This window comes from Ursus americanus, chromosome 12 (genome assembly GCF_024610735.1).
Source record: "Ursus americanus isolate L20-20 chromosome 12, mUrsAme1.1.p, whole genome shotgun sequence".
Taxonomy (NCBI): domain Eukaryota; kingdom Metazoa; phylum Chordata; class Mammalia; order Carnivora; family Ursidae; genus Ursus; species Ursus americanus.
Window position 1 is genome coordinate 70695736 of NC_142138.1, and position 27820 is coordinate 70723555.

Here is a 27820-nt window from a genome sequence, read left to right on the forward strand (position 1 = left end):
GACGTGTTTGTTTCTCATGCCCCCTTAGTCTGCATCAACCTCACTGAAAGCATTCCAGGGAAGGTTTCCTTGGGTTCTGTAGTTTGAAGCCCATTTTTATCATTTGCCAGTGACTTTGGCCAAGTTGCTTGATTTCTCCTAGCTTCAGTGCTCTCATTGCAAGACCGGGACACCGACCTTACAAAGGGTTGGGAAGACTGGGACAATTCCCATAAAGCACTTGGCACATAGGTTCTCAATAAAGGTGAGTTATTATTTTTATCAGGATTCCTGGGACCCCTATGTCACTCAGTTCCTTAAAAGCAGCATAGCACACGAGCTGCCACAGACTTCTGGAGTCAGGAAGATGGCTGCGTTTGACCTTGGGTGGATTATTTAAAGCAAGCCTTAGTTTGCTGGGCTGCAAAGCAAGGAGAGTAACAGCCACACCTCACAGATGTAGGGTGCCAGTCAGTGTCCACAATGGTCGCTGCGAGAACTAGCTGCCAGGTAAGCCTCATCTTCTCCCCTGTAGCGCAGCAACAGCCACATCCCCTTCAGACTTCACCTGCGGGGGCTAGCGTCCTGTGTGCCCTCAGGCCCCCAGCCAAAGCCCTCACTGCCCCTCTGGGAAGCGCAGACATCAAGATTTCCTACAGTTCCACAGGAAAAGAAATGGGAAAAGGCATAGAAGACTGAGGGGGCCCAGGGGAAAGAGATGACAAAGAAAGATGAGAATGAGCCAGAAACCAGAGAAACGGGGAAAAGCCATTTCTCTTTCGAAGGAAGCCTGTGGCCCTTCTTCTAGTGACTGCCCGCTACCCCCCTCCCCCTTCCCAGGAACCATGGAGTCCTTCAGCTCCAAGAGTCTGGCGCTGCAGGCCGAGAAGAAGCTACTGAGTAAGATGGCGGGTCGCTCCGTGGCGCATCTGTTCATCGACGAGACGAGCAGCGAGGTGCTCGACGAGCTCTACCGCGTCTCCAAGGAGTACACGCACAGCCGGCCGCAGGCGCAGCGGGTCATCAAGGACCTGATCAAGGTGGCCGTCAAGGTGGCCGTGCTGCACCGCAGCGGCTGCTTCGGCCCCGGCGAGCTGGCCCTGGCCGCCCGCTTCCGCCAGAAGCTGCGCCAGGGCGCCATGACGGCGCTCAGCTTCGGCGAGGTGGACTTCACCTTCGAGGCCGCCGTGCTGGCCGGCCTGCTGACCGAGTGCCGGGACGCGCTGCTGGAGCTGGTGGCGCACCACCTCACGCCCAAGTCCCACGGCCGCATCCGCCGCGTGTTCGATCACTTCTCCGACGCCGGGCTGCTCACGGCCCTCTACGGGCCCGACTTCGCTCAGCACCGGGGCAAGATCTGCGACGGGCTCCGGAAGCTGCTGGACGAGGGCAAGCTCTGAGCGCCCGGGGCCCAGCGCGCCCACCTCAGGCCCGCGGCTGACTGAGAACACGACACCCGACGGGCTCGCTACCGCTGCTCACCTGCACTAACGCTTTTCAGTCCTCAGGCTTCAGGCCTTCCCCAGAGTGCTCCCGCCTCTGAGGCCACCCCACCCCCAAACTGCCGGTGGAGGAGAAGCGAAGCTGAGGGTTGGGGCCTCTCTCCCGCTCCAGCCCCAGGACAGGAAACAAAGCTGCCTGAAAAAGACGAACTGAAACTTGGATCTCTATTTCCCCCATAAGGGACATTTGAAACAGGGAAGCCCCCTCCCTTGTGAACCAGGGGAAGAGGGCATAGCCCATCTAACCCTTCAGGGGACACTAAAGACAGAAGGGGGAATGGGGGCCCCTCTGAGCCACCCTAGACCTCCAGCTCCAGGCAGAGCCTGGACAGATACCAGAGGCTCTGTTCCAGAGCGCAGGAAGAAGGGGCTAGGGCAGGGGAGATTCTCAAAGGGGAAATAAAACTACTAAAACATGCACAGGGCTCAGTGTTTAATCTCTCCAGCTTCTTATACCCTACGACCATCACAGAGGCAAGAGATACAGAAACACCGCTTATCTCACCTCTCACCATTTCCACACGGGAGACTGAGGCATACTTCCAAGTATCACTGGGGTTCCCTTGCCTACTTCTGCTTAAGACACTTAAAAAAAAAAAAAAGAAAAGAAAAAAAGAGAAATTGTACCACAGATCAGTGCTACAAATTGCAAACAAATACGCAGTGAGGAGCAAGGCATAGATCAACAGGCTCTGGTAGGAAGGGAGTGTAACAAAGAAACGCCCACGACACAGTCTCCCCCAACTGTCCTCTTCTTCAAACTCCAAGGTAATTCTTCTTTCATCCCTTAGCCTCACACAGGCTGAACAGGGGAGCAGGTTAGAAGGGTGAACTGGTGGCATGGAGAGTTCCGGTCCCTACATTGCTGTTTTTTCTCAGAGCAAGAGTTGTGAAAAAGTTATGAACTGGTTAGTCAAAACTGAGCCCAAATTCTTTGAGATTGGGGGAAAGGCCCAGCACTGTCTGCCATTCTCTGCAGAAGGGCTAGATCACAGACTGCCCCATCCTCAGTAACATGCTTGCCTAAGAAGGTGGGGAAGGTGGGGAACCAGCTTGCTGTTCCTGGATTCCCCTCACCCCAGAGCTATAGAAATCCCATTTTTCAGTTACAAGAGGGAAACAATAAGATACAGCAAATAAATACTACTTCAATATAGCACCAAATAAATTAGGTAACATAGTCAGAAATGGGGAGGAGGCTGGGGGCTGGGGGAGTCCTTGTCTCCCTACTCTAAGGCCAAGGAATGGTAAAAGGGATAGGAAAGGCAGCAGGGATGTAAAAAGAGCCTTCTGAATCTAAAAGACAGCTCTAGATTCAGCCGAAGAACTGAGGAGGGTTCTATTCCCCATCCCCAATAAAGCTGCCCCGGGCCAAGGAACTCTAGATCGACAGGCTGGGAAGATGGCAGGAGGGAGGGAGGTAGGCTGGGAAGCCGTGTTCTTGAGCCTCACCTCGGGCTCCTCTCCCCTTAAGTTGCTCCTTCAACATCTTGCTTCTCTCAATCAGTTCTGGGGACATCAGAGTTTGAAGATTTCATCCTCCTGGTCTCGAAGCATCCGGGTCCGAGAGGTCCGGGTCAGTGGCACGGGACCCAGGACTGCTCGCTGCTGCACCCGCGGGGAGCTCAGGTGAAGGCCTGAATCCTCCCCAGGTACCCTGCAGGTGAGGAAAGGGGGCAAAGCGACAGGTCAGGGGAAGAACCTGAGAAAGGGGCCAGTGAAGAGGTACATGGGGAGCTGTCCTCCCCGCCTAATATACATGAGCTGCTTGCTCTGAGATGGAGTCTCATTACCCTCTCGATAAATTCTAACCCGAACGCTCCTTCACTGATCATCAGAACTACAGCAACACTCATCTATTTTACCCCAATGAGAACAAAGCACCATTTCCTGCTGCTCTACCCATCCCAACAGCCACTGGCTCTGTTGTTTTAGGGCCACCTGGGCGAAAGGCTTTACCTTGCTTCACTTGCTTACTTGTGTGTCTGGTAAGGTAAGGCTGCAAGGATGAAGAAATCTATGGGGGGGCTTAAAAGGAACTATTCAAGACTCACCCACTTTCCCCCTTTTTCAGCTTCTGGGCAGCAGCCTTCTTTGACAGGCTGATCTGTGAATCAAGCTTCTTAAGGAAATCAGAGGCAGAGAGGTCATGGATGGGAGTTGGGGGTTCCCGGCCAGGTGTGGGAAGGACTTCCCTGTTAGCACGTCCTGAACCTGTCTCTTGTTTCTTCCTGTCAGCTGAGTGTGGGCGAACTTCATCCTTACTTGACTGTGCCTCTTCCTCTCCATCCTTCTCTTCCTCAGAATCCAAACCATTGAACAGGTCTCTGGGCTCTGTCAGGATGGGGATGTAGAGGGTTTTCTTCAGGAAGATGGAGTCATTAGTATAAAGGCGGTTTGCACGCTTAATCTGTTCCATCTTTAAAAAAAAGTCACCGCAATTAATGACAGTAATAGTGATCAATCTTCTCTCTGTTCAGCATCTCATGCCTTTTAAAGGGATTGTACAGAGTCTTATCTGAGCCTATAACAACCAAGCTAAAATACAAAGGGTTGATATGAATATCATTCCTATTTTATTGATCAGCAGTTTCCATACTTTTTGGTGTTAGGGTCCCTTTACATTATTAAAAACTATTGAGGAAAAAAAGCTTTCATTGATGTAGACTATAGCTATCAACATTTAAGATACTATAAATTAAAACTGAACAAACTGAGGGGGCGCCTGGGTGGCGCAGTCGTTAAGCGTCTGCCTTCGGCTCAGGGCGTGATCCCGGCGTTCTGGGATCGAGCCCCACATCAGGCTTCACCGCTGGGAGCCTGCTTCTTCCTCTCCCACTCCCCCTGCTTGTGTTCCCTCTCTTGCTGGCTGTCTCTGTCAAATAAATAAATAAAATCTTAAAAAAAAAAAAAACTGAACAAACTGAAAAACGTGTACTTATTTTAAAATAACCCATTACAGGGGCACCTGGGTGGCTCAGTCAGTTAAGCATCTGACTCTTGATTTCAGCTCAGGTCATGATCTCAGGGTCGTGGAAATGAGCCCCAGCTCAGGCTCCTTGATCAGCAGGCGGTCTGCTGGAGACTCTCTCTCCTTCTCCCTCGGCAGCCCCCCCATGCTCGCTCTTGCTCTCTCTAAATTAATCTTAAAAAAATAAAATAACCATTACATGTTAACATAAATATTTTAATGGAAAATAACTATTTTCTAAAACAACAACAAATGGAGCAAAAAGAGAGGCACCACTTTACATTTGTGCAAGTCACTTTAAAGTCTGACTTAACAGAAGACCACAGAAGATTCTCCTATCTGCCTCTACATTTGATGGGCTGTAATATTAAATGTCTTGTAGCTTCTGGAAAATATAGTACACTCATGAGAATGAGAATGAAAAAGATCCTTGTTATCATTACTATGAAAATAGTTTTGACCTTGTGGATCCCTGAAGAGTCTCAGGGACTCCAAGGGATCCCTAGACCTCACTTTAAGAACTTTTGTTAAATTGGGGGCTCCTGGGTGGCTCAGTCACGTAGTGTCTGCCTTTGACTCAGGGCGTGATCCCAGCGTTCTGGGATCGAGCCCCACATTGGGCTCCCTGCTCCGCTGGGAGCCTGCTTCTTCCTCTCCCACTCCCCCTGCTGTGTTCCCTCTCTCGCCGGCTGTCTCTCTCTGTCGAATAAATAAATAAAATCTTGGGGAAAAAAAAAAAAAGAACTGTTAAAGATGAAGGAACTAAGGCTCCAAGAGATGAAGTTACTTGCCTAAGACTATCCAGCAAGTTAATGACAAAGCTAGAACTGGAATTCTGGGCCTTTTTACTCCTTCTGGGGATGCTTTTCACACTAATATTAATCATTTCACTGACCACATATTTATTTAGTACCTATTTATTCATCACCGAACATAGTGATTGGCATTACCTTCCACTTGCCAGCCAAGGTAGAAACATCAATGCCATCCTTAACTCATTCTTTTCTTTCACCACCCACACCCAACTGGTCAACAAAAGTGCTGCGAAAATCTCTCTCCTGTCTAGTCTGAGCTTCATGTTGGCCGCCATCACCTTAGAACAGATTCTTAATATTTCTCACCCGGGTATTACAATGGTTTTTTTTTAACTGGTCTTCCTCTCTCCATTTCTATGTATCTCCACCCTGCTAACATCTATCTTTCTAAAAAAATTAATCCGATCAACCTACTACCCTGCTTATCAACCTCCAATGGCTCCCCAATGGCTCAGAGATAAAATTCAAATTACAATTCAAGGGTTCTCAACCTACCCCCATAAAATGTCTGGCCTCATCTCTCTTCCTCTGCCACCTACACATTTTGCCATCCCGAACTCTTCATTTTTTTTCTGAACATTTTATGATCTTTCTCACCTTTGTGTCTTTATCTACCTAAAACCCTTCAGCGTCCCCTTCTCTGCTGGGAAAATGTCTGCTCATCAACTATCACTCCCTTTGTGTTACCTTCTCCAGAGCTCCCAGGGTATACTGTAAATAATTCCGTATAATACCTACCCTATTATATTGTTATTCACCTCTTTGCATATTTGTCTTGCCCAAACTCTGCGAGTCCTTTGAGGGCAGGGATGCTGTTTCTGCATCCTAAGGCACTCCTCAGCATCACACAAACTTGGCACACAGCAGAGGTTCATTAATGCTTTATGAGTAAATAAACTAGATAACAAAATATAGAGACCGCAAATGTAGAATGTTAGTAAAAATCTTACGCTATAATGTGTTTAAAATAAAACTGGATTAATTTGAACAATAAAAAAAGTTAAAACTGGCTTGCAGGCTTGTACCTTTATTTTGCAAAGCGCTTTGATGCTATGCATTTTATTTTGCCTAGATAATATCCTAAGTCCCTAGCTCCGAGATGCTATGAATTCTGTGAATTTTCTGGTGCTTTTATTATTTCCTAGAAATACTATATAAGGCAACATCATTCCCCCTTTAAAAAGAATGTAACCAAAGCCGAACCCCAGAGGAGTCCTAGGCTGCTGAGCCAGACTGCTGAGCTAGAAAGGCCATTAGAATCTAGTTAGTTTAACGGAGCAGTTCAAAGTGAGGATTTTAGAATGAGACAACCTGGTCTGAATCGTAGCTCTAAGTAGACTTGTAGTCTGCAGCAAGTTATCTCCCTAAGCCTCACTTTCCTTGTCTTTAAATATCTGGGGACTAGTTACGTTCACTTCATAAAAGCTTATGGAGATAATAGGAGATAATATACAGAACTTGGCACATACTAAGTGTTCGTTAATGATAGGTAGATGATAACTCAGGTAATTATGATTATTTAATACCTCTTCCTCATTTTACAAATGGTAAGGAAAACGAGGTCCCAGACAATTGAAGTGACTTATGCAGGCACTCAGCTAGTAAGCAGCAGAATGAAGCCAGAACCTGGAACCCTTCACTAGACTACAGAGATATTTTGTACTCAGAGGGTACAGGGCTGTAAGAAAACCTCCATAAATAATTGCTGATTTACCAGTGGCACGGTTTCCTTCTTTGCACAGCTTCTGAGCCTCTGCTGGGATGGAGGGGCTACTCAGTACTTTCATATCCACATCCTTTGTTTAGGCCATGGCCTCTACTTGAAATGTTTACGCTCCTACCCTCCCGATCTCCACCTGTGGAAATCTTAGCCATGTTTTCATTCATTCAAAAAACATCTATTAGCTTCTATGTGCTGGGGACTATGCCAGACTCCAGAGATATAAAATTGAAAGAAAATAGTTCCGTCCCTTAAGGAAAGTACAGGTTATTGGAAAGACAAACATGTAAAAGGTATAAACAACTGGATTATAGGTTTGTTCAGAAGCTACAGGAAGGAACTTCTAAATCTTTCAAGGCACCTTAAAACTCCCTTAAAATCTACACTTATGTCTTTCCTTGTCCCTTTCCAAATAAAAATTAATCTTCTTTTCTTATTTCCAACCCTTTGTTAATACCTCTACAAAATCACCATATTTTGTCACCTGCAATCATTATCCATGTCCCTATTCATTTCTCACTAGACTACACATTACATGAGGGCAACAACTACACATTTTATTTATGTTTCTATCTCTTGGGATGTTTAGAACAGTACTTAAACATACCAAGCATAGAAATGTTGGCCAGGGGTGCCTGGGTGGCTCAGCTGCGGTTGAGCGTCGGACTCTTGATCTCTGCTCAGGTCATGATCTCAGAGTGGTGTGATCGAGCCTGGCATCTGACTTCTGCGCTTAGCGGGGAGTCTGCTTGACATCCTTTCTCTCCCTCTCCCTCTGGCCCTCCCCACCCTGTGCTTTCTCTCTCTAAAATAATAAATAAATAAATCTTTAAAAGATGTTGGCTAAAAATTTTTAAAAAATAAAAAGAAATGTTGGCTAAATTTGACAGGATATGGGAAAAAACTCATCAGTTTCAATGCAATGCATTTTTACACCTATTAAATATATTGCACACCTGGACTGAAATGCCTGGTGTAGAGAGTACCTGTTTTGCACCAAGCAGGCCACCCTACTGGAAAGAAGGCAGAGCACTGAGGAATAAAAAAGAACCAGAAGAGATAGAGTTTAAAAACTTAGAACCAGGGGCACCTGGGCGGCTCAGTGGATTAAGCGACGGACTCTTGATTTCTGCTCAGGTCCTGGTCTCAGGTTCCTGGGCTCCAGGCCTGCCTGTGAGTCGGCTTGGGATTCTCTTTCTCTCTCCCTCTGCCCCCCACCCCCCATCCAATAAATACATAAATCTTAAAAACAACAACAACAACTTAGAACTAGAGTGGTTAGAGTGCTGGTCTCATCAAAACTTAGAATTAGAAACCAGCTCTCTGTTGTTTGCTGTAAAAGTTTAATCACTTGCAATTAAAAAGTTTCTATGTGGTAAACAGTACGAGCTTTGGAGTCAGACCTCTCTGAATTCCCACTCTAACACTCATTAGTTATTTAACCTTGGTCAAATTGGTTAGCCAATCTAGGTCTCAGTTTCTTCATCTGTAAACAGGGGACAATAATTGTATGCTTGATAGGGATGTGAGAACCAAATGGGCCAATGCATGTAAAGCCTCTAGGATAAAGACTGACATAATAAATAGAAGCAGCTCCCCTCCCCTGGGATAGTGGCACAGGATCTGTCCCAACCAGACAGGGCAACAATGAGATGGGAAAACAAAAAGATAAAGGTGAATCACCATAACACAACTAGGAAAATTTCAGGGAACGTTGCCTAGAAGGGTCATTACATTCTAATGAGGAATAAATTTCTTCTAAATGGTTGTCTGCATCCCGATCGTGGAAGACTCACCGTCACCCCGTATTTGAGTGCTAGTCCAGCCAGGGTGTCTCCGGGGGCCAACTGATGCTCCAGGCGTCTTTCCCTCACCGGGGAGCAGGCTGACTGCACCAGGCTTCCGTAAGAACGAGCCCGGCTCCCTTGAAGCAGTCCTGACCCCCCGAGGGGGGCCTGTCTAGAGGGAGAAGCCATCTCCTCACCCTGCCGACAGCTGGGGTTGCAACTAAGGGAGGCCTGGCTAAGTGCCCGATAGTGACGAGAGTGGCGTCTAGGAATGGCTATCCAAGAGATTCTTTTCTCCTCCTGTCTCCTAACTCTCCGCCTCCCCCGGCTCTACGCGTCCCCTCAGCTCTCGTTTGTCCTCCTTCCAAGCCTCCTTCCCACAAATCTGTGTCCTGAGTATTCAGTCCCTACCTGAGTCTATCCTTAGCACCCCCTGACTTTCGACCCTCCCACCACAATTCGCTACATTGACCTCTGACCTTTGAACTGTAGCTACCCTCCTCCACACTCGGCTCCGTTTGCCCCCCCGCCCCCGGTCGGGCAGCCCCGACCTCCTGGGTTACCCCCACCCCCTGGCTCCGCCCCGTCCGGGGGTTGGTCCGCTGGTGTCAGGAATAAATCCAGCCCACCCCTGGTGGGCTGTCGGCGGCAGAGGAGGCGCGTGGTGACCTCGAGAGTTTGTAGTACACTTTCCACTTAGAGATCCTCCAAGGCCCGCTCCGCATCAAATCTGTCACAGCATCAAAATCGGTCTCCACGCTTAGGTTCTTGTCTCTCCAGACGCCTCGAATCAGCCAAGACGCCAGGGCTGGGAGCCAGCTGGGCGGCAAGCTCTTTGAAAAAAAAAAAAAAAAAAAAGACTTCATTTCCCAAAAGGCCCCGCGCGTGCAGGGTTGCCGGGTCGCGCAGGAAGCGCGGTCCCCTCGGCCGGCTGTGGGCGGGCTTTCGGATCGCGCTGTGCATTCAGGGAAGCGCTTCCAGGGAAGTAAGGAGGCCAACCGGAAAGAAACCCGAAGGAAAAAGGAGAGGTCCATTCTTGCTACGGTGGCCTGGAAGGAGTGGCGGAGGCGGCTCAGGAGAATTGCTCGCTTCTGGGACTCTGTCGGAATGTCTTTCAAGAGGGAAGGGGATGATTGGAGTCAACTCAATGTGCTCAAAGTAAGCACGAGAGGAGAGCGTCGGGAGCAGTTTCACTGCCCTGTGGAGAGCTGTTTTGTTGCTCTGGCAACAGCTGCGGGGGGGGGGGAGCGGGAGGGAGCGACTAGAGCTGGGTAGTGACCCCTTCTTCGCCCTGTGATCTCTGTTCTCATGGTCCTTATTCCCTTTCAATCCTCGTTCCGGTCGTTTCCCTTCCGCGCCTCCTATCCCTCCGATCCCGTCCGGTTGCCCGCTGTAGAAACGAAGAGTTGGGGACCTGCTGGCCAGTTACATCCCAGAGGATGAGGCGCTGATGCTACGGGATGGACGGTGAGGGCGAGGGGCGATCAAGCCTGAGGGTTCTGCGGTTAGAGGCTTAGTAAAATTTTGTTATCGAGGGGGAGAGCGGGAGTATCTAGGATTCTTTGGTGGGGAGTGAGGGACAGGGATGTGGGTGGTGGAGATGGAGACACCTCAGAGTTTGGCTTTGGAAAGGATTGCTAGGTCAAGGTGGGACCTACAGCCCAGACCCCACTCACCCGGGACCAAATATCTTCTCTCCTCGTCTCCAGCTTTGCTTGTGCCATCTGTCCCCACCGACCTGTACTGGACACCCTGGCCATGCTGACTGCCCACCGTGCAGGCAAGAAACATCTGTCCAGTAAGTTTGAAGGAAGACGGGGTTAGAGAATAAACCCTCCAAATCTCTGCAGATCACTTTTGCCGTTCTGTTTTTAATTCTCTTCCCCTCTGTTCTCAGGCCTGCAGCTTTTCTATGGCAAGAAGCAGCCAGGAAAGGGAATGGAGCAGAATCCCAGACAGCAGAATGAATTGAGGCGATCAGAGACCAAGGCTGAGGTAGTCAGGGAAGGGGGTTGTGTGTGTTTCAGGTGGTCCTGCTGCACACCTTAGGCTTGAAGGGCTTTGCCTTTTTTCTGAAGACTCTGACTCTGTTTCCCATCTCCATACCAGGCTCCTCTGTTAACCCAGACTCGACTTACCACCCAAAGTGCTCTGCACAGAGCTCCTCACTATAACAGTTGCTGCCGCCGGAAGTACAGGTCTGTGGGGTGGGAAAGTCCACCCAGGGGTAGAGAGGGACAGAGGAGATAGATGCCTCTAAAATTATGGTATTCCAAATTGTATTCTTAGGAATACTAGTATTCCAGAGATGTTAACTGGTATTTCAGAAAACAGAGAATGTTGCCTTTTTTTTTTTTTTTTTTTTAGTTTCGGAAATGGCACTTTGTAATCTTACTTGAAGAATAGTAATATTAATATATTTGAAGGGCTCTACAAAGTCTTAAGATTTTAAAAAAACCTCAAAAATTTTAACCTAGCTTTTTAAAAATTCGTTTGATTCCAAAATTCTTTTTTATGCAGGACACTTATTAATGTCTTGAAGAACACAGTTTAGGAAGCACTGCTGTAAGGGGTTGGGAGTTATAGGAGAATTGGCCCTTTTCCTCTGTCACTTTTATAGATGTTGATTCTTCTCTACCCAGACCAGAAACCCCTCGTCCCTCTGTCTCCCATTCCCCTTTGCCACCCCCAGAGGTTGAGTCTGAGTGTGGGAAGATCACCAGGGAACCCATGCCTGGGGCTAGCCCACAGGCCAGAGAGTCAGCAACTGTCTCATCCCCTGCACCCATGAGCCCCACGAGAAGACGAGCCCTGGATCATTACCTCACCCTTCGAAGGTGAGTATGCAGAATCACTTTCTTCAAGTTTTCTGTTTTCTCTCTGACTCTCCTTACTTCAGTCCTTCTCAGTTGTTGTTGTTTTTAAATTCCCATTAACTTCTTAAACCTCTTTTCCTGACCTATTCTATTTTCTCTGATATTTCTAGCTCTGGATGGATCCCAGATGGACAAGGTCGATGGGTAAAAGATGAAAATGTTGAGTTTGACTCTGATGAAGAGGAACCCCCCGATCTCCCCTTAGACTGACGCCCTCTTTCCCCCTTCGGTTGACAAATAAATTTCCTCAGGCTCTGGGAGCCTAACTTTCCTCGAGTCTGCTTCCTTGTCCCATTTCAGGATTTTATTGGTGGATTTTTTTTAAGTAGGCTGCACACCCAGCGTGGAGCTTGAACTCACGACCCCGAGATCAAGACCTGAGCTGAGATCAAGAGTCAGATGCTTAAGTGACTGAGCCACCCAGGTGCCCCCCATTTCAGGATTTCAAATCTGCATTCTCAGCCTGGCTAACTCTTCCCTGCAATGTACACGGCTCCCCATACTTCCAACCCCTCCCCCACCTTCCACCAATGTCATGCCAAGCGTCAGCTGCACGCAGCCCGATGCCCTATTAATAAGTCTGTCAGAAGGAGGTCTTTGCCCTTCATGTTGTCTGCCTTCTTCCCCACCTCCACTCAAAGTCCTTTCCTCCTTCAGATCACATGAGGGTTGTGGATAGGCGCCAGGGGGCCTGGCCACATCTGGAAAGAGGGCTGGGGTAGGTACCCTATGAGAGCAGAAGGGACTAACTGGCATTGGCAGGGCTATGGGGAACACCAAGGGAGGGAGCTCCCCCACCTCCGCCTAGTAACTTGAACCTCCCTGCCTGCTGATCCCCAGAGTATAAATAATCCCCTGATGAACTGGCAGTAACCCTTGGGGGTTAGCGCCAAGATTCCCACCCAAAGCCCAAGGAAGGAGGCAGGCAGAGTGGACAGAAGGGCCTTTATTTACAGGAAGGGGGAGAGATGAGGATTTAGGCATTCATGGCTCCCAGCTCTAGTTGGTAAAGGAAAAGGTAGTGTTATCTCTTTTTTTGCTGGCGACCTGTAACAGGAAAGAGTAAACACAAGTCTTTGTTCCATCTCTTGCTTCCTACAAGAGTGCTCTTCTTCCCCTTTCCAGTTCCTTGGCCAGACTCATAAATAGGTAATGTCTTAGGCCAGCAAGCATGCGCACCCCACATTAACAAAGCCAAATAAGGAACGACATGGCAAGTAAAAATACCATGCCCACAAACAGGTATGTCTAGATTCTTTTCCACCTTTCTACAGGTATAAATTTGGGGCAGGGGACTTTTCTGTCTACTTTCTGGTCACTTATGGACTTCTCACGTGACTGTTGTTTTGGCAGCACCCCAGGCTATTAGTCACTAAGTCAGCTTTCAGGAGGACCCACTACCTCCTTGCCCTTTCCCCCACACAACATGTCTGCATTTACTCACGTAGTTCATTGTTCCGGGTCATGGCCTGGGCTGCCCGAGCTCGTGGCCCCTGCTGTGTAAAGTGGTAGCCAAAGCGAACAATGGAGGGACATTGTTCAAGCACGGTGGCCATCTCCATCTCCACTGCGTCACCAGGCCACTGGCGCTGGGAGAGGGAGAGAGGAGACCTGTCAGCCACCCTCTCTGTGTTGTTCATTGTCCCACACCACCAACCACTGGGGGGACAGAGAAGCTTGTTTCGTCACAGTGGGTGATGAGAGGTACTGACTTGGCTCCCTTCATAGAGACAATGAAGAGGAGAGTTCAGATAAGATCAGATGAGATCCTGACCCAGTGGCTGCCCCACGGAAGAGACTCAGTGAAAATAGCTGAATGCAAAGACCAGGGGAAGGGAATGCTGACCTGGTTGTCTACACGGAGCTCAGTGAGTGTGGCATTTTCCCGAACTGCCTTCAGCACAGCCATGAGCCCTGTGCTGCTGATGAAGTTGGATTCAATGTTCAGGCTCCGTAGGCTACGGTTCTCACGCAACATGTCTGCCACCGCCTGGGTAGTAGGGACTTGGGTTAGGATTAGGGGATAGTTTCACAGATGACTGAGGAGAGGAAGAACAGGAGCAAGAAAGAACACAGCTCTTTGAGAAGGGTCCTTGAGGAGCTGTGGGTGGGGCTAGAGGGAGACGGAAGGGAGCGCAGGTAGTAGGCAAAACACGGAGGTTAAGCGTGCGGTGGAGCTGGTGGGCTGAAAGGGCTGCGGCTCTCTGAGAAGGCGATCTGAGGATTTCAGAGCAATGAGCCATAGGACCGAGGGTGGAGTCTCCATCAGGCTACCCTAAGAGAACACGATGGGAGTAGCGCCCCCAGCATAACCCCTCACGACAGCCCTGGCAGGGGTACATGTCAAGGTATGGGGAGAGGGCTAGGGAATTTCAAGTTGCCTTACGTTGGCGATGGGGTCACCACTCCTTGTGGCCACCAGACTGAAGCTCCGGACGTACGTGTTTGTCTTCATTGCCTCACATAACTCAGTCAGCATGGGTATCGGGATGTCCTGTCGGAGGGGAAGAGATGGCAGGCTAAGGGACTCACATATCTGGGACTCACATGGTTAAATGGGAATTTATTATTTGAAGATTGGGGGGGTCAGATACCTGTATGTTATTGAGGTTCACCTCCTCCAGCTCCTTGTCATTGTTTCGAACACTCTTTAGGATCTCCTCGATGTTCGTAGGATTTGGGGGCTCATCTGGCACTGGCTTATACTTGTCAGGCTGCACCACACCTGGTGGGTGAGGGCCACAAGGAAACCCCAACATGTCCCCCACAATCTCCTCCCCATTGGTTCTCTTATTATTCGTGTACCACATTCTCTCCGTGACCCCCGTTTCACCCTTTGCTACCTTTCCTCAGACCTTGGGACTGCCTGCCATGCCCCCGGACCCACTCACTGCTGATGCCTTCCGTGTTGCAGATCTCTCCGCTGCAGATGGCGTCGTAGTACTGCTTGTTGCTCATCAGTGTGTACATGCCCAGAATGGCTGGAGAGAGCAAGGACAGGGGGTGGAGGTTGTTACCAGTCCCCCTCCGTCCTCATTCTGAAGCGGTGGTAGTTTTAAAGCCTCTTCCACTCTTCCAACGAGGTTCCCACTCTCCCTACGTCCCGAGTTCCCTTCCATGAACTGCTTAAGGTGGTGGTTTGTAAAACTTTGAGACAGGGCTAAGGAAAGGTCCCTAAGGAACCCCTAGAGGGTAAGGGAGGGAAAAACGACAGTGTTTCACATTCAGAGAGAAAAAAAAAAAGGAAAAAAGGGTGAGGGAGTCTGTCAGACTTCCTCCTGTTTTCAGCCAGGATAGTTCCACTTTTTTCTGCTTTAAAATCCCTGTAAAATTGCCTTTGAGATGTGAACTTGTTAAATTAAAAAACGAATGAGTGAATATATAAACAAGAAATTAAAAACCACGACCTGAGGCTTTCTCTAACATCCGTGTCCTATTCAGGGCCTTCCTCTCTAGTCCCATGCCCTGGGTCGGAACCCCTGCCCCTGGTGTCCCCACCCTCAGCTTGCCACGGCTGCCCACCTGCAATATCACACATTTCCGCATCCGTCGCATTGGCCAGTGCCTCTTCCAGTTCGGGCTCCAGAGTGATCTGCTCCTGTACAGGAATTTCTCTCTTGGGCTGAATATAGGGTTTCCCTGATGGGGAGATGAAGGATGGTTCAGGTAGAGATCATTCCTCCTAAGATCCTGGTCTCCAGCTTCCTTTCCTTCTCCAGGAGGTGGAGGTCTGGGTCATTAGGGGCCACTGGAAAGCCTGAGTTGTCTACCAGCTCAGAACTCTGGGTCCCTTGACCTCTTCTAAAAGTCGAAGAGTGAATGATGGCATGTAGGTGTCAGGGTGGCGGAGTCCCTGGGCAGCTAGGAGCTGGAAGGTGAGAGGGAAGCTGGAGGGGGTACACTTGAGAAACAACCATTTGGGTTTTGGTAGGCATGGTTGTTAGGGTTTCCGTACCCTTCTTCTCGCCTGTGAAGGGCACCAAGTCATCACGCTCTTTGACCTCTAGTGCCTGCTGCTCCAGGTACTGCAAAAGGGCATCCCGGTCCAGCGGCCCCGTTGGACTCTTCTTTGTCTGGTCACGTTGTCTTAGTCCAGCTGGCAGGAGCATGTTCTTAGGGATGAGTTTTGGGGAGCAAGTCAGACCGCTTCTCTGATCTGGGGTACCTCCAGGGGTCCCTAAAGCATCTACAGACACCTTTTCCCTGGCCCCCTTGGGACTCCAAGCCCTGTAGGCAGCCCTGGTCTTAGCCGCCCAGGGCCCCTCACCCTTCCCAAATGCCTGGAGACTGCTCCTGGTTCCCTGTGCCGGGGCCCCTACCTCGGGGTCCATCTCCTGTAGCTCGCAGTCCAGCTGCTCTAGCTCCTCGGGGCTCAAGGTCCTTAGGATCTCATCTTCATCTATGTCTCTGTATTTCTCCAGTTCCTTCTGATACGATGACATGATGGCCCCCACCCCCTCCCCACTGTGTGGCACTCACGGAGCCTGGGGGACATGGGGAAAGTGATTGGATAATGGAAAGATGTACACAGACGCAGCAGGACACAGACCAGCCAGGGGGCAGAACGGTGAACTAGATGCCTTGGAGGTTAGAAATCTAGTTGGGCATGGAAAGATGGGGGAAGGTTAGGTTGTTTGGTTAGAATCAGAGCTTCCTTCTTCCTGCTTCCCCAGCTTCAACCACTCTGGATGGGGATCCCAGGCATCCAAGCTGGATTTGTCTGCCCATTGTCTGACAGAGAAATCCTGGCAGGACCCTCCCCTATAACCTCGCCCGTTGGTGCCTCTTGCCCAAGCACAGCTGCCAGGGCCTCTGCCAACACAGCTGGCCCCATGCCCAGTTCCTATTGAAAGGAAGGGGGGCATACAGAAAGCTTCAGGGAAATTTCTCCTCTCTTCCCCATAATCCAGGCTTTTTCCTAAACTGGTTTAAGAAAGCAAAGGGGGTTGAGGGGAAATGAGACTGTCCTCTTACCCTACTCATTTCCTCTTTTATTGTGGGGGAATCAAGATTTCATTTTCTATGTTTGCTAAAACTCTAAATCCCAAGGGAAAGCAAGGGCTCAGAGGAGCTGGGGGACTTCCAGGTTGGGGGAAGGGTGGTATGGTTTCAGGAGAAGGGACTGAGTCCCCATAATTTGTCCCTGGCTTTGGACGGGAAGGTGACACCAGGCCAGTGGGTGGGAAGTGCCTTCTAAATGCGATAAAGTTTCTCTAAAAACAGTGGGAAGATTAAACTTTTACAGTCTTTTACATTATGGGAAATACACACAAGCTACATATACACACCATGCCAAATATGAAAGATCCAGAACGTGTGTGAGATACTTGCATTGACAATGTAAACTACGGTTAAGAGGACGGACGGTGGCAGAAACATATGCCGAGGGACAAAGACACACTTTGTATCATTCCCAATAGGAGCCACCCCTCTCCTCCCATCTCCCACCAGGCTCTGATCCATAAGCCCCCTGCCTTCCCCACCTACCAGTCCTGGTGGCCACCTCCCTTCTCACCTCCCCTTCTGTCGGTTGGTCTGTCAGTGCTACTGGAGTACTGTCCCAGCAGCAGGAGGAGCCCGGTGCCGGGGAAGAGGGTGGGGGAACAGTGAGCTCAGCATTTTATTATTTTAGCTCTGGCCAGGTGGGGGGTAGTGGGAGATCACATATACACAGCCCCCATACCCTGCCCAGCCCTGAGAGCCTCTAGTGGCCGCTAATAGCCATGGCACTTCCTTCCCTTCTGCGTAGAAGCCTGAGTCCTAGAAACTGTTCTAGGAGAATCACATAGTTCCTACTCATTTGGTGCCTTGCTATATTCAAAGGAGTGAATATAAGGTGATATAAAGGTAAGTATAAGAATTTTGTTTGGATGTCTAATTTAAAGGTGTTTATAATCCAGCTGGAAGAACGAATACTTAGAATTTAAAATGGGAAGCTCTCAATAAACGCTATTAAACAAAATGAAGACCCATATATACTCAGACATTCACAAAGACTTCTTGCTCCCAACTCTAGATCAGACACCAGACCAAGGGGATCTTCCTCTTTTATTAGATTAAAAAACACAAAACCAGTAGGAACTGCGGGGAAAGAAATATAGAAAAGGGCTGGGCAAAGCTCAGAGTTGACAAAGAAGGCAGGGAAAGAAGGGGAAACGTGAAGAGCCCCAAGTCAGGGCAGGGAAGAGGTTTCCAAGGACGCAACATCTCCTTATTTGATGACAATTTTCTGGCGCAAGGCTCGGGGCCCAGAACCAGGGAGGGGCTCAGGAGGAGGCGGGCCAGGGCCCAGTGCAGAGGCAGTGGGCGGCAGTCCGTGGGCAGTGATGTACTTCTTGTAGGCCTCACGGATGATCTTGAAGGCTCGAGCAGTGGCATAGGGGATGTCTGTGACAGGGTCCCGGTACAGGGCTGGCCGATGGGTCACAGGGCAGACCTCCCGAACAGGGACCTTTGGGGGCCGCCCTTGGGGAAACCATTCCTCAAATGTTGCATCATCACTAAAAGTGATGAAGGTACGGGAGCAGCGAGCTGGAGGGACGACAGGCCCAGTGCCAGGACGGGGAGTCAGTGCAGAAGCGGCGGGAGCAGGATCCAGTCTAAGGGGAGAGACAAAAAAACAGAAAAACCTCTGAGGAGAGAAAACAATAGACACAGAGATCAGACAGGCAAGGAAAGAGAGGAAGCAGACAGAGATGGGAACCTTCTGAGAGAATCTAAGTGACACATGGGGTAGAGCAAGCTGGGCTGGATGGAAAAACTGGAGAGAGAGGGGAGAAGCTAAAAGAAAGAAACACAGAGCTGAGGGAAGAGGACTCTGAAGGACACCTGCGTGTTAGAGAGAGCTGTGTGAGGAGAGCTGAGGAGGGCAGGGAGAAGGCTCTCTCCCCTTCTTCCCTATGACACACTCACCCTTCCACATCCACATTCTCTTCTTTAGGGCCTGGCTCCCCAACAAGCGGCACCGTCACGGAGTGATAGGTGATTATGGGCCCAGGGCACTTCCGTTTCTTGTGCACCTGCTTCTTTTTGTCAGCCTCGAGCCTCTCGTATGTCTCTTCAGGGTCAAAGGAAGGAATGAGGGGATGGTGAGTTCCCCCTGTGCCCACACCACTTCTGTCCCACAGTCTTTCGATGGCCTTCCTGGCTGTCTAGTCCCTGTCTAAGCCGTTCACACAAATCCTCTGAAGGCCCCTAGCACCTGTACTTCTGACATTTTCTGCTTGCCCCCAACATCCTCCCTGCCCGCTTCTCCTGTCCACTTGGTTCCTCGTGCACTCAGAACAGTGGGACTTCAGATCTAGAAGGGACCGTTGGATAAGAAGCCTGCTGTTTCCCTCCACATTCCTCTATGGCTGCCCTGTCTGCTTGCTCCCAGCAAGAGCAGCGTGCTGTCTTCACACATCTTTCGTCGTTACAGAGTTCCTTCCTATTTTAAGCTGACATATGATGTCTGATGACACTTTTACCTTTTTGGGCTGTAAAGGACGCAGGTCTAATCTGTCTTCCCCATGACAGTCCTTTACACAATTGAAATTAGTGTCCATGTCTCTCTAGGCTGATCATAATGCCCGTTTCATCGAGCCATTACGGTTTTGTGATACACTCTCAGACGGGTGCAAGCTGAGCAGCCCACTTAAGCGTTCTGCGTGATCTGTTTGGTATTGCATTGTTTTTTTTTTAAGATTTATTTATTTGGGGGAGGGGAGAGAGTGAGTGAGCACAAGGGAGGACGGAGAGAGGGAGAGAATCCTTAAGCGGATTCCCTAATGAGCTTGGAGCCCGATATGGAGTTCGATCCCGGGACCCTGAGATCATGACCTGAGCTGAAATCAAGAGCTGGATGCTTAACTGACTGAGCTACCCAGGCGCCCTAAGGAAATTACATTTAAATACAGAGATTTCTGGTTCCTCTTAAAATAACAAGAAAATCCGGCAACTCTGCATGTGTATTGTCATGTGGCAACACTGAGCTGAGCGGAATGACTGCCTCTCCTTCTGAGCGCTCCTCTAATTCGCCACCGTCCCCTGGCTGGACCTGTGACACTGCGCTGTGGCAGTTCATGGTTGGTACACACGTTTCCCCCTCAAGGGCAAGGACTGTGACTCATATCATCTACATATTATCAGGGCCATGCAGTGTTCTGCACATTACAGGCACTTAACAAGTATTTGTTAATGCTCAATAGGCCAAAATATTCCTGTCCCTTTCCTCTGAATGAACTCCAAATTTCTGTTTCCTAAATGTGTGTACAATCCTCTAGATAAAGTCAGACCAGAAAAGTGTGCTCTGGAAACCCCACCAATGATTTAGCCTCTTTTGTACTTGGAATTCTGGTTGGTAATATTGCTTTCTTTCCCTTCAACCAACCTTCCAACCTTTCTCCTTTCAGACACTTCCCCGTACCTTCTGGAAATCCTGCTCCATAATCAGCCAATTCATCTATGTCCTCAAGTTCCTCACTCAGCATGCCTTCCACAACTAGTCTTCCTGAAAGCCTGTCACCCCATCAGGCCACCACTCCCCCTGCAGCCCTCTGGTGGAGGCTGCTCGTGCTGCCACATCCCAAGCAGGGTGCGCCTGCGTCCTGTTGAACCCACGCCGCAGCTTTAGATCACTGCTCCTCTACCCATCTGCAAACCCGCTTCCCTTCTGAGACTTACGCCACCAGGCTAGATCACCTCTCCTTCCTGTCATGCTCGGTCGCTCACTCACTGAGGACTTGGGCAATGATTTCCGCTCATCCTTTCCACCCAACTCCTTTCACCCTGGTGACCTCAACGTGTACACAGGTAACCCCTTCAATATCCCATCCCCGCAGTTTCTTTACCAATCTCATCTCTTACCTATTTTCCTGTCCATGGCACTTGAGTTATTCCATTCCGCGACAGCCACAGCCTGTACTTTGTGAGTGCCTGGAACCGCCCCAGCTCTGACACACTACAATCACACATCCGAGGCTCTGGCCACAACGTCCTATCCTTTGAGTCTGTTTGCTCCCTATTCTAGATACCTCTGTTCCTCCTTGATACCTCCTGTACGCAGACCTCTCCACATTCTCTCTACCTGGCAGCCCCCTCCAGTCTTCATTTTCCTTTGTAATTCAAGGTTAGGTTCCTATTATTTCAGTCACTCCCATCAGTCGGAACTCCCTGGCCCAGACCTGGATTGCTGAGTGCTCCTGGAGAAATATTACGCAACGGGGTAGACTGGAACTACCATGAACGCCTGTTCCCAAAATTCAACAGACTCCCCTAACGTCAGCAGAATATTCTATCTCAACTATTTCAAACACTCTTCACTCTCCTCGAGCTTTCAACTCTTTCAACACCTGACAGGTGATAGTGCCTAAAAGACATTAGATGAGAACCACTCCAACATCCTGCTGTGGGTTTACTAACCTCCAACTAGAAGCCATCCTCCCTCCCTCCCTCCCCTAAGCCAATTACTCCACCTGTGCTCTAGCTACCCCTTCCCTCCACCTCTCACTTCTCCAAAAACCCGCACTATTAACTCCTTTCTTTCTTCCCTATCATTAAACTCAGGTGCTTCTCACCAAAGACACAGTTCCTCCAATCTTTGAATAAAACAAACAAGGAAAACTCTGCATTGACCCCAGACCCTATAGCTTTCATTCCTTCTTCCATCCTTCATAGCCAAACTTTTTAAGCCTGCTTCAAAATGGCATCGTCCCCAAACAGTGCTCCTTAAGGTCATCTCTGACCTCTTTGTCACCAAAACAAATGGAAATGTCTCAGTTCTCCTGAGTGGCATCTCTGCAGCATTCAGAAGAGACTCTCTCGCAAACATTCTCTTTGCTTGGCATTCTTAAGGCAATTCTCCTGGAGTTCTCCAACTCTCTGGCCACTGCTAAGCTCCTCATATATGAGCCCATTACATTCTAGTGTCTGCAGGATTCTCTTTGGCCTCTCTCTTCTCTTCCCCATGCTTTCTGCCTGGCTGATCTGACCACTCCAATGTCACCGATGCTATCTGTACTCTACAGACTTTCAAATTTGTTTCCGGCCCAGATCTTTTGTCCAAACCTGGATGTGTATATTGAACTGAACTCTCAGCACTGCCTGGACTGTTCCCAGACTGCTCAAATTCAACAAGTTCAAAAACGAACTTACTTCCCCCCTGCTGAACCTGCTTCTGCAGAGTCTCCTGTGTCAGCTACTATATAAGAAGCCTGGGAGTTACCCTCCTCACAGTGGTCCAAACCAACCAATGAGGTCAAAGGATGTGGACTATAATTTGTGACATCAAGGTCACCTCACGGTTTGTGATGGTTCTCAGTCATTTGAGGGACAGCTACTGTTTGAAAGTACTGAATTACCATCATACAGATGAAGATTAAATATCCGATTTAAAATCAATATAATGAAACAATCATGAAAACACATCCTGAAGATGTTGGAACTGAAATAAATCTTTTCTCAATCATTGTGTTCTTTCGGAGTTATCTAAATTTGAGAAATATAAAAGTGGAATGGGTTGGGTCCCAGATATTCTGTGTAAACAATCTTCCACTCCACATTTGGGCTATAAACATTCAATTATACATTCTTGCTCACCTAAGAGAAAGAAATCAGAGAAAGACTGACTGGGGGAGGGGTGTACAGAGAAAGAAAAAGAACAAATTAAATACTACAGTTGATTCTGTGTTATTTCACCCAATGAAAGTATGCCCTACATTTAGCATTTGATGGGAGGTGTGTAATTTACTGTTCCCTCATGTACCTCTCATGATTTAAGACTCTCAACACCCTATAAAGAAATGTGTATTCTGGGGTGCCTGGGTGGCTCCATCAGTTAAGCGTCCAACCCCCTGATTTCAGCTCAGGTCTTGATCTCAAGGTTGTGAGATTCTCTCTCTCCCTTTCCCTTTTCCTCCCCCCTCCCCCGCCCCCAATTCCCCAGCATTCTTTCTCTTAAAAAAAAAAAAAAAGAAAAAAAAGAAATGTATGTTTTGTACATCTATTATTGTACACGATTGTGTACTCAGCAGATAAACTGAAGAGATTTTAAAGAATTTTGACTTAAAATAGTTCATCTCATGAACTAATTCTGGTGAATTTCTAATTTTCATGATTATCATTAAAGTAGGCATTATCACCCCACTTTGTAAACCAGGACAGCGAGATACAAGTAGATTTACTTAAGTAACTTGCTGGTAGTCTTACAGCCAACGAACAGTACAACTAGGTTTGAACTCAGTTCTATGCAATTCTTATTTCATACCAATACTTTCTCTTCAATATAACTTGTACTTCAGAGCCCTCCTAACTGCCTTGTTCCTTGCTCCTCATCCCACTCTCTGCACTTCCTTCTTTTGATTCCCTTGTTCCAAATCTCCATCTTCCCAACTGCTCAGGTCCTCCAGGCTCCACTTTTCTCATGCTCTTCAGCCCTCTGCCCTCTGTTCTCAAAACCAGACTGACCCAGTGAACGTAAGTTGAGCTCCTCTGTGATCTTGGCCTCTCTGAGCAGCTCTTCCTGGGTCAGTGGCCGCTCAAAATGGGGCCCCTTTCGCCGCCGTGACTGGCCCTGCCTCTCTTGTACCCGAAGGAATGTCTGTCGTGTATGCTCAGCTGTAGACTGACGCATGGACTTCCGACCTGGGAAAGAAGTCAGAGAGGAAGAAATTTTTGAATTCATGTCCACCTCCTTTATTTCTTTATTTTTTTAACTTTAAAACTTATTTGGAAATCATTTCGAACTTACAAAAAAGTTGCAAGAAGAGTCCATAGAATACCTATGTATCCTTTACTCAGATCACCTCCTGTTAACCTTTTGCCCCATTTGCATTGCATGTGTTTTCCCAAATGATCTGAGGGTTAAGTTGCACACATCCTAGCTCTTGACCCTAAATACTTCCGTGTATATTCCCTAAGAATAAGGGTTTTCCTTATATAACCATAGTAATCAACTTTAGTAAATTTAACACTGATACAATACTTTATTATGTTCCAATTTTGTCAATTGACCCAAACGCCTCCACTCACTGTCAGAGCCATCATCCTGTAGTTCTAGTGGCAGCAGTGCCTTCTCTTCTCGGGCCTTCTGAGAGCTACCAGCTGGAGTGCTGACCTTTCGAGGCCTCAAGCTCTTGAGAGGCTCCTGGGGACAGATTGGAATCAGATACCAGGGAACAAAAGTGATAAGGAGAAAGATGAGGATCTTAAAACTAGCACTGTAGGAAACTGGAGTGGTTGGAGGGGTGGAGTACTGGGACCTCATGAAGGGCACAACAGAGATTATGGGAAATTATGTAAGTCCAAGAAAACCAGGATACCCCCAGCACCTTATATGCTTTGGTGACTACTCGGCGCTTCCTTCTTGGCTCTTCTGCTTCTCCATCACTGGATGGTTCATCCCCTTCGTCAATGTCAAAGTCGGAGTCCACCTCATCCTCTGTGTCTGACTGGTCCCCTTGATATTCATCATCTCCCGATTCCTGAGGACATAGGGAGATGAGGTTCTCACTGTCACTGGAGTCATCAGTGCCCCTCCAGGAACAGAATCTCTTTGCTTTCTTGATGTGAGAGTTGCTCCACTCTCCTTCCCAGCCCAGCCCTTCAGTTTCTTCAGGCAAGAAGCCTTCCAAGCTGATGGCCTTTGGCACCAGCACCACCCTGTCCAGCATTAATCGATTGCCCTTTACCTGTAGCACACTGTGTTAAGTGCTGGGGTACAAAAAGATATGGTTTGATCTCTACCTTCAGGGGTCTCACAGTCTGGCAGAGGACAGGACATAATTGTAAAAGGACGTTTGAATACAAGGCAACTATAAAGTATAAAATGGTACTAAATGGTACTAATATGTTACAGGAGGAGCGCCTGGGTGGCTCAGATGGTCAAGCAGCCAACTCTTGATTTCAGCTTAGGTCATGATCTCAGGGTCCTGAGACCGAGCCATGTGTTGGGCTCCACGGTCAGTGGAGAGTCTGCTTGAAGATTCCCTCTCCCTCTGCCCCCCTTTCTCTCTCATAAATAAATAATTTTTTTTTTTTTTTTTTAATGTTACAGGAGCTCAGAGGAGGGCACACTTCCCATACACTGGTGGTCTGGGAAGGTCTAAACTTTAGACTTTATTCCTTTAGAGCCGGGGTTGGCAAACTTTTACTGTGAAGGGCCAGAACGGGTAGTGGGCCAGATTTGGCCAGCAGGTCAGGGTTTGCTGAGCCCTGCTTTAGACTCTAAAGAACACAGAGGATTTGAGTTGTGGTTTAAAATACTGGTAGTGTTTAGAGAGCCAAGAGGGCAGAGGTATCATGGGTAGATGGAATAGCAAGAACGAAGGTGCAGAAGCAGGAATGTGTATACCTTGTTTATGGAATAAAGATTTAGACCTAAGTAAAGCAGACGGTTTGTTTTGGGCAAGAAATCTTCCTAGCTGACTACCTTTGACTCCAGCACAGCCTTCTTCCAACAGTAACTGCCCTATAAGGCTAGAAGACTTGAAAAGCTTGCATCCAGTCAATAAAGAAACTTAACATATCAGACTGATAAACTCATGACTTTAATTTGCAGGCCAGTGATTCTCAATTGTGTCCCTCTCCTTACTCGTCCCACTACTGATAATCACTGTTGAGGTAAACTTTTACTGAGAAATATGTTTCATTCTTCAGGTGTGTTGGAACAGAAAAATAATTGGGTACTAGTACTCTGTATAATGGGGAGTCAATGAAGGTTTGGGGAGATAGAAAAACTGTACACAAGGGGTGTTTCAGAAAGCTCCGGGGTGGTTAGCCGAGTGGAATAGAGAACATGGCGTACCGCCTAGAATTGAGGGGCTACAAGTTAGTATAGAATGGCAGCCACATTGAAAAGTAAAGGGAAAAACACAGTTGAGGGCAGGGGAGTCAACTGGGCAGGGTGGCACCTCAAACATGTGGCTCTCTCTTCAATCAATGATGTAGACAAACAGGCTAATCTTGGTACACTTGCTGCCAAAGCAAGCAAATAGCACAGACAGTTGACACTCCAAGCTAGCCAGAGTTCGGTCTTGCACTGATGACCATCATTTCCTCCCAACTGATGTTTGTAAAAGACAGCCTGGGAACACATTAATCCCCTAGCTCTAACCTGGTATTAAGTCATCTCACCAGAGCGGAGTAGTGCAACTACACATTAGCTTTAGTGTCCAATCAAAATGCTTTCATTGTTAGGGATTTACTACCATTCCTTTGGCTTTTATCAAGGGTCATGAATAGGCATGACTAGATGAGAATGTTTCTACATCATCTACCAAATCCGTTACTCTAGATATCTTATATAAGGATGCAACTCTTCCTGGGATTTAATGCTGAATAAATTTTTCTCTCTTAAAGAACATATATGTCTCTTTCTTACTGAAAAAAGAAATTCAGGGTTTGGCTGCCAGGAAGCTCACGGCTAAATTTAATATCAATTGCTATCACCAATTTAGCAGAGGCTCCTGGTACAATTACTTCTGACCTGTCTCTATTTTTACTGTTCCTACTTTTTGTTTGTATGGTAAGCCTCCTTTAATCCTTTTTGGAAGCATGAAGGGTACATATTAAATAACGACTCGTAAAATGACAGGAATAGGAAAATGGCCTTTGGGGGAGGGATGAGAACATTCTATTTTAAACTATAGTTAGTCAGGGCAGTGTAAGTAATGACTCCCAGTCATCAAGTCCTGTGGATTCAATTTCCTTAATTTGTCTTGAAACCTACTGCCCATGTTTCTCTACTCCCACTACTTCCTTCAAACCACTCTCCTCATTAGAGTGAGCATTCTAAAGTACAAATTTGATCATGGTACTTTGATGAATCTTCTCAGTCCTCTGGATGAAAAGCAAAACTCTTTAACATGGTTCACAAGGCCCACCATGATCTGGCCTTTGCCTACTCCCTCCAGCCTTACCAACCTTTATTCTCCTACAAGGTTTGGAGAAGAAAATAGGCATGCATGTATCAGACTCAGTACCTTTACATATTCTGCCCCACCCCCTCGGTGGGTTAACCTTTCTCCTCACCCTGCTCCCAGCCCTACTGTTACTCATCCAGCCAACCCCTACTTTTCATACTGTAGTAAGTTTAAACATCATGTCTCCCAGGGATGCCAATCCTGACCAATGACTCTGGCTCCCACATGTTACCACAGCACCCTATGCTTACCAGTTTTTTTACTCCTTATCACACAGTATTTCAACTGTTAATCCAGCTGGCCCCCCCACTGGGGTCTGGAATACGAAGAAGAAAGTGGTGTTTTTAATACTCTCTGCTTCCCTAGAACTTAAAACAGTGGTTGGCTTGCCCTCGCTTCTCAACAGATATTTTAAGAACGGATAGATTCAATCAGTACCAGTGCCAATCCAATCCAGAGAATGGACGTATGCCGTTGAAGAAAACAGACCATTTCTAAACGTACAGAGCTTACAACCTACTAGGAAAGTATAAACAAGTACGCAAACCAAATCTAATTACAATTTGAAATATATTCTATGTAGGAAATAAATGGGCCACTTTTTAGAGCAGTCAAGGAAAGGTAGTTAACATTTACACTGAGATTTGAAAGCTGAAAAAAGAGTAGGCTAAGCCCCTCTATTTTAAAGATATATTCCTTTCTATACTTCAGGGGGGTAACCAGGCAGTGGGCCAACGAGTATATACCGCGTGACTACGACGAGCTCGCCTAAGTTGTTAGACGTCAGAAGTGCGGTGAAACATGCAACTAGAGAATTACACAGTTGCTTTCTTTCATATTCTGAGGTGCCTCGGGAGAGCCCTTCCATCCCTGACCCCGCAACCCCATCCAGGACTCTCCTCTCTAGGACTCCATTTTATCCCCCGGCGACTGTCCCACCCGGTCTCTAGCATCAGCTCCCCAGGGCTCCTCTCCATTCCCCGCCCCCTTCTTTGTCCGAGGTTTCTCCGCTCAGGACTCCTTTTAGCTTCCTCCCCTCCCTCTTCCTGGGCCCGGCTCTTGCCTCTGTGAAACCCCCATAAGTCGTCTGGTAGAACTCATCTTCCTCCTCTGCCTCCAGGAGCCCAGAAAGCCGATTCCCCGCGGTCTTCCGGGGGGCCCGGCCCCCAGCCAAACTCATACTGCCTACCGAGACTGCGCCGCTACCAGCAGCCCCTCGCCCAGTGCGGCGGTCGGAGCTCGGCGCTCGACACCACTACCTGCGGGTGGC

The 27820-nt window shown here is 48.2% G+C and overlaps 5 protein-coding genes across 9 annotated transcripts; 2 read left to right on the forward strand and 3 right to left on the reverse strand.

The window, feature by feature from the left end:
- Positions 1-244: 244 nt before the first annotated feature.
- Positions 245-9591, reverse strand: LYSMD1 (LysM domain containing 1). 4 transcript variants are annotated; one of them, XR_015726413.1, is made up of 5 exons: positions 8784-9591; positions 3536-3900; positions 2934-3138; positions 1987-2066; positions 245-1617 (listed from the first exon to the last, which is right to left on the reverse strand). XR_015726413.1 is itself a non-coding variant. In XM_045790573.2 (3 exons), exons 1-3 carry the CDS (start codon positions 8961-8963, stop codon positions 3000-3002), a joined length of 684 nt encoding a protein of 227 aa, XP_045646529.1. In that variant the 5' UTR covers positions 8964-9590; the 3' UTR covers positions 1900-2999. The 4 variants fall into 4 exon arrangements, 1 of the variants encoding a protein (XP_045646529.1); XR_015726412.1 differs by having other exon boundaries at positions 1987-3138; positions 8784-9590; XR_006778314.2 differs by lacking the exon at positions 245-1617 and having other exon boundaries at positions 1900-2066.
- Positions 825-1899, forward strand: TIPE2 (TNF alpha induced protein 8 like 2). Its single transcript, XM_045790574.2, has one exon. The coding sequence runs from the start codon at positions 825-827 to the stop codon at positions 1377-1379; it is 555 nt and encodes a 184-aa protein (XP_045646530.1). The 3' UTR covers positions 1380-1899.
- Positions 9592-9712: 121 nt separating the features above from the next.
- Positions 9713-11921, forward strand: SCNM1 (sodium channel modifier 1). The gene is made up of 7 exons (XM_045790572.2): positions 9713-9932; positions 10171-10241; positions 10484-10572; positions 10672-10769; positions 10884-10972; positions 11417-11611; positions 11761-11921. The coding sequence occupies exons 1-7, from the start codon at positions 9882-9884 to the stop codon at positions 11858-11860; spliced, it is 693 nt and encodes a 230-aa protein (XP_045646528.2). The 5' UTR covers positions 9713-9881; the 3' UTR covers positions 11861-11921.
- A 657-nt stretch (positions 11922-12578) lies between these two features.
- TMOD4 (tropomodulin 4) lies at positions 12579-17301 on the reverse strand. Of its 2 annotated transcripts, none has more exons than XM_045790571.2 (10): positions 17166-17301; positions 15970-16134; positions 15606-15762; positions 15173-15289; positions 14542-14631; positions 14245-14375; positions 14037-14144; positions 13497-13640; positions 13095-13239; positions 12579-12697 (listed from the first exon to the last, which is right to left on the reverse strand). In XM_045790571.2, exons 2-10 carry the CDS (start codon positions 16090-16092, stop codon positions 12675-12677), a joined length of 1038 nt encoding a protein of 345 aa, XP_045646527.1. In that variant the 5' UTR covers positions 16093-16134; positions 17166-17301; the 3' UTR covers positions 12579-12674. The 2 variants fall into 2 exon arrangements, with proteins under 2 accessions (XP_045646527.1, XP_045646525.1); XM_045790569.2 differs by having other exon boundaries at positions 17138-17291.
- Positions 17302-17680: 379 nt separating this feature from the next.
- VPS72 (vacuolar protein sorting 72 homolog) lies at positions 17681-27820 on the reverse strand. The gene is made up of 6 exons (XM_045790568.2): positions 27614-27820; positions 23959-24111; positions 23660-23774; positions 23096-23272; positions 18563-18707; positions 17681-18249 (listed from the first exon to the last, which is right to left on the reverse strand). The coding sequence occupies exons 1-6, from the start codon at positions 27728-27730 to the stop codon at positions 17862-17864; spliced, it is 1095 nt and encodes a 364-aa protein (XP_045646524.1). The 5' UTR covers positions 27731-27820; the 3' UTR covers positions 17681-17861.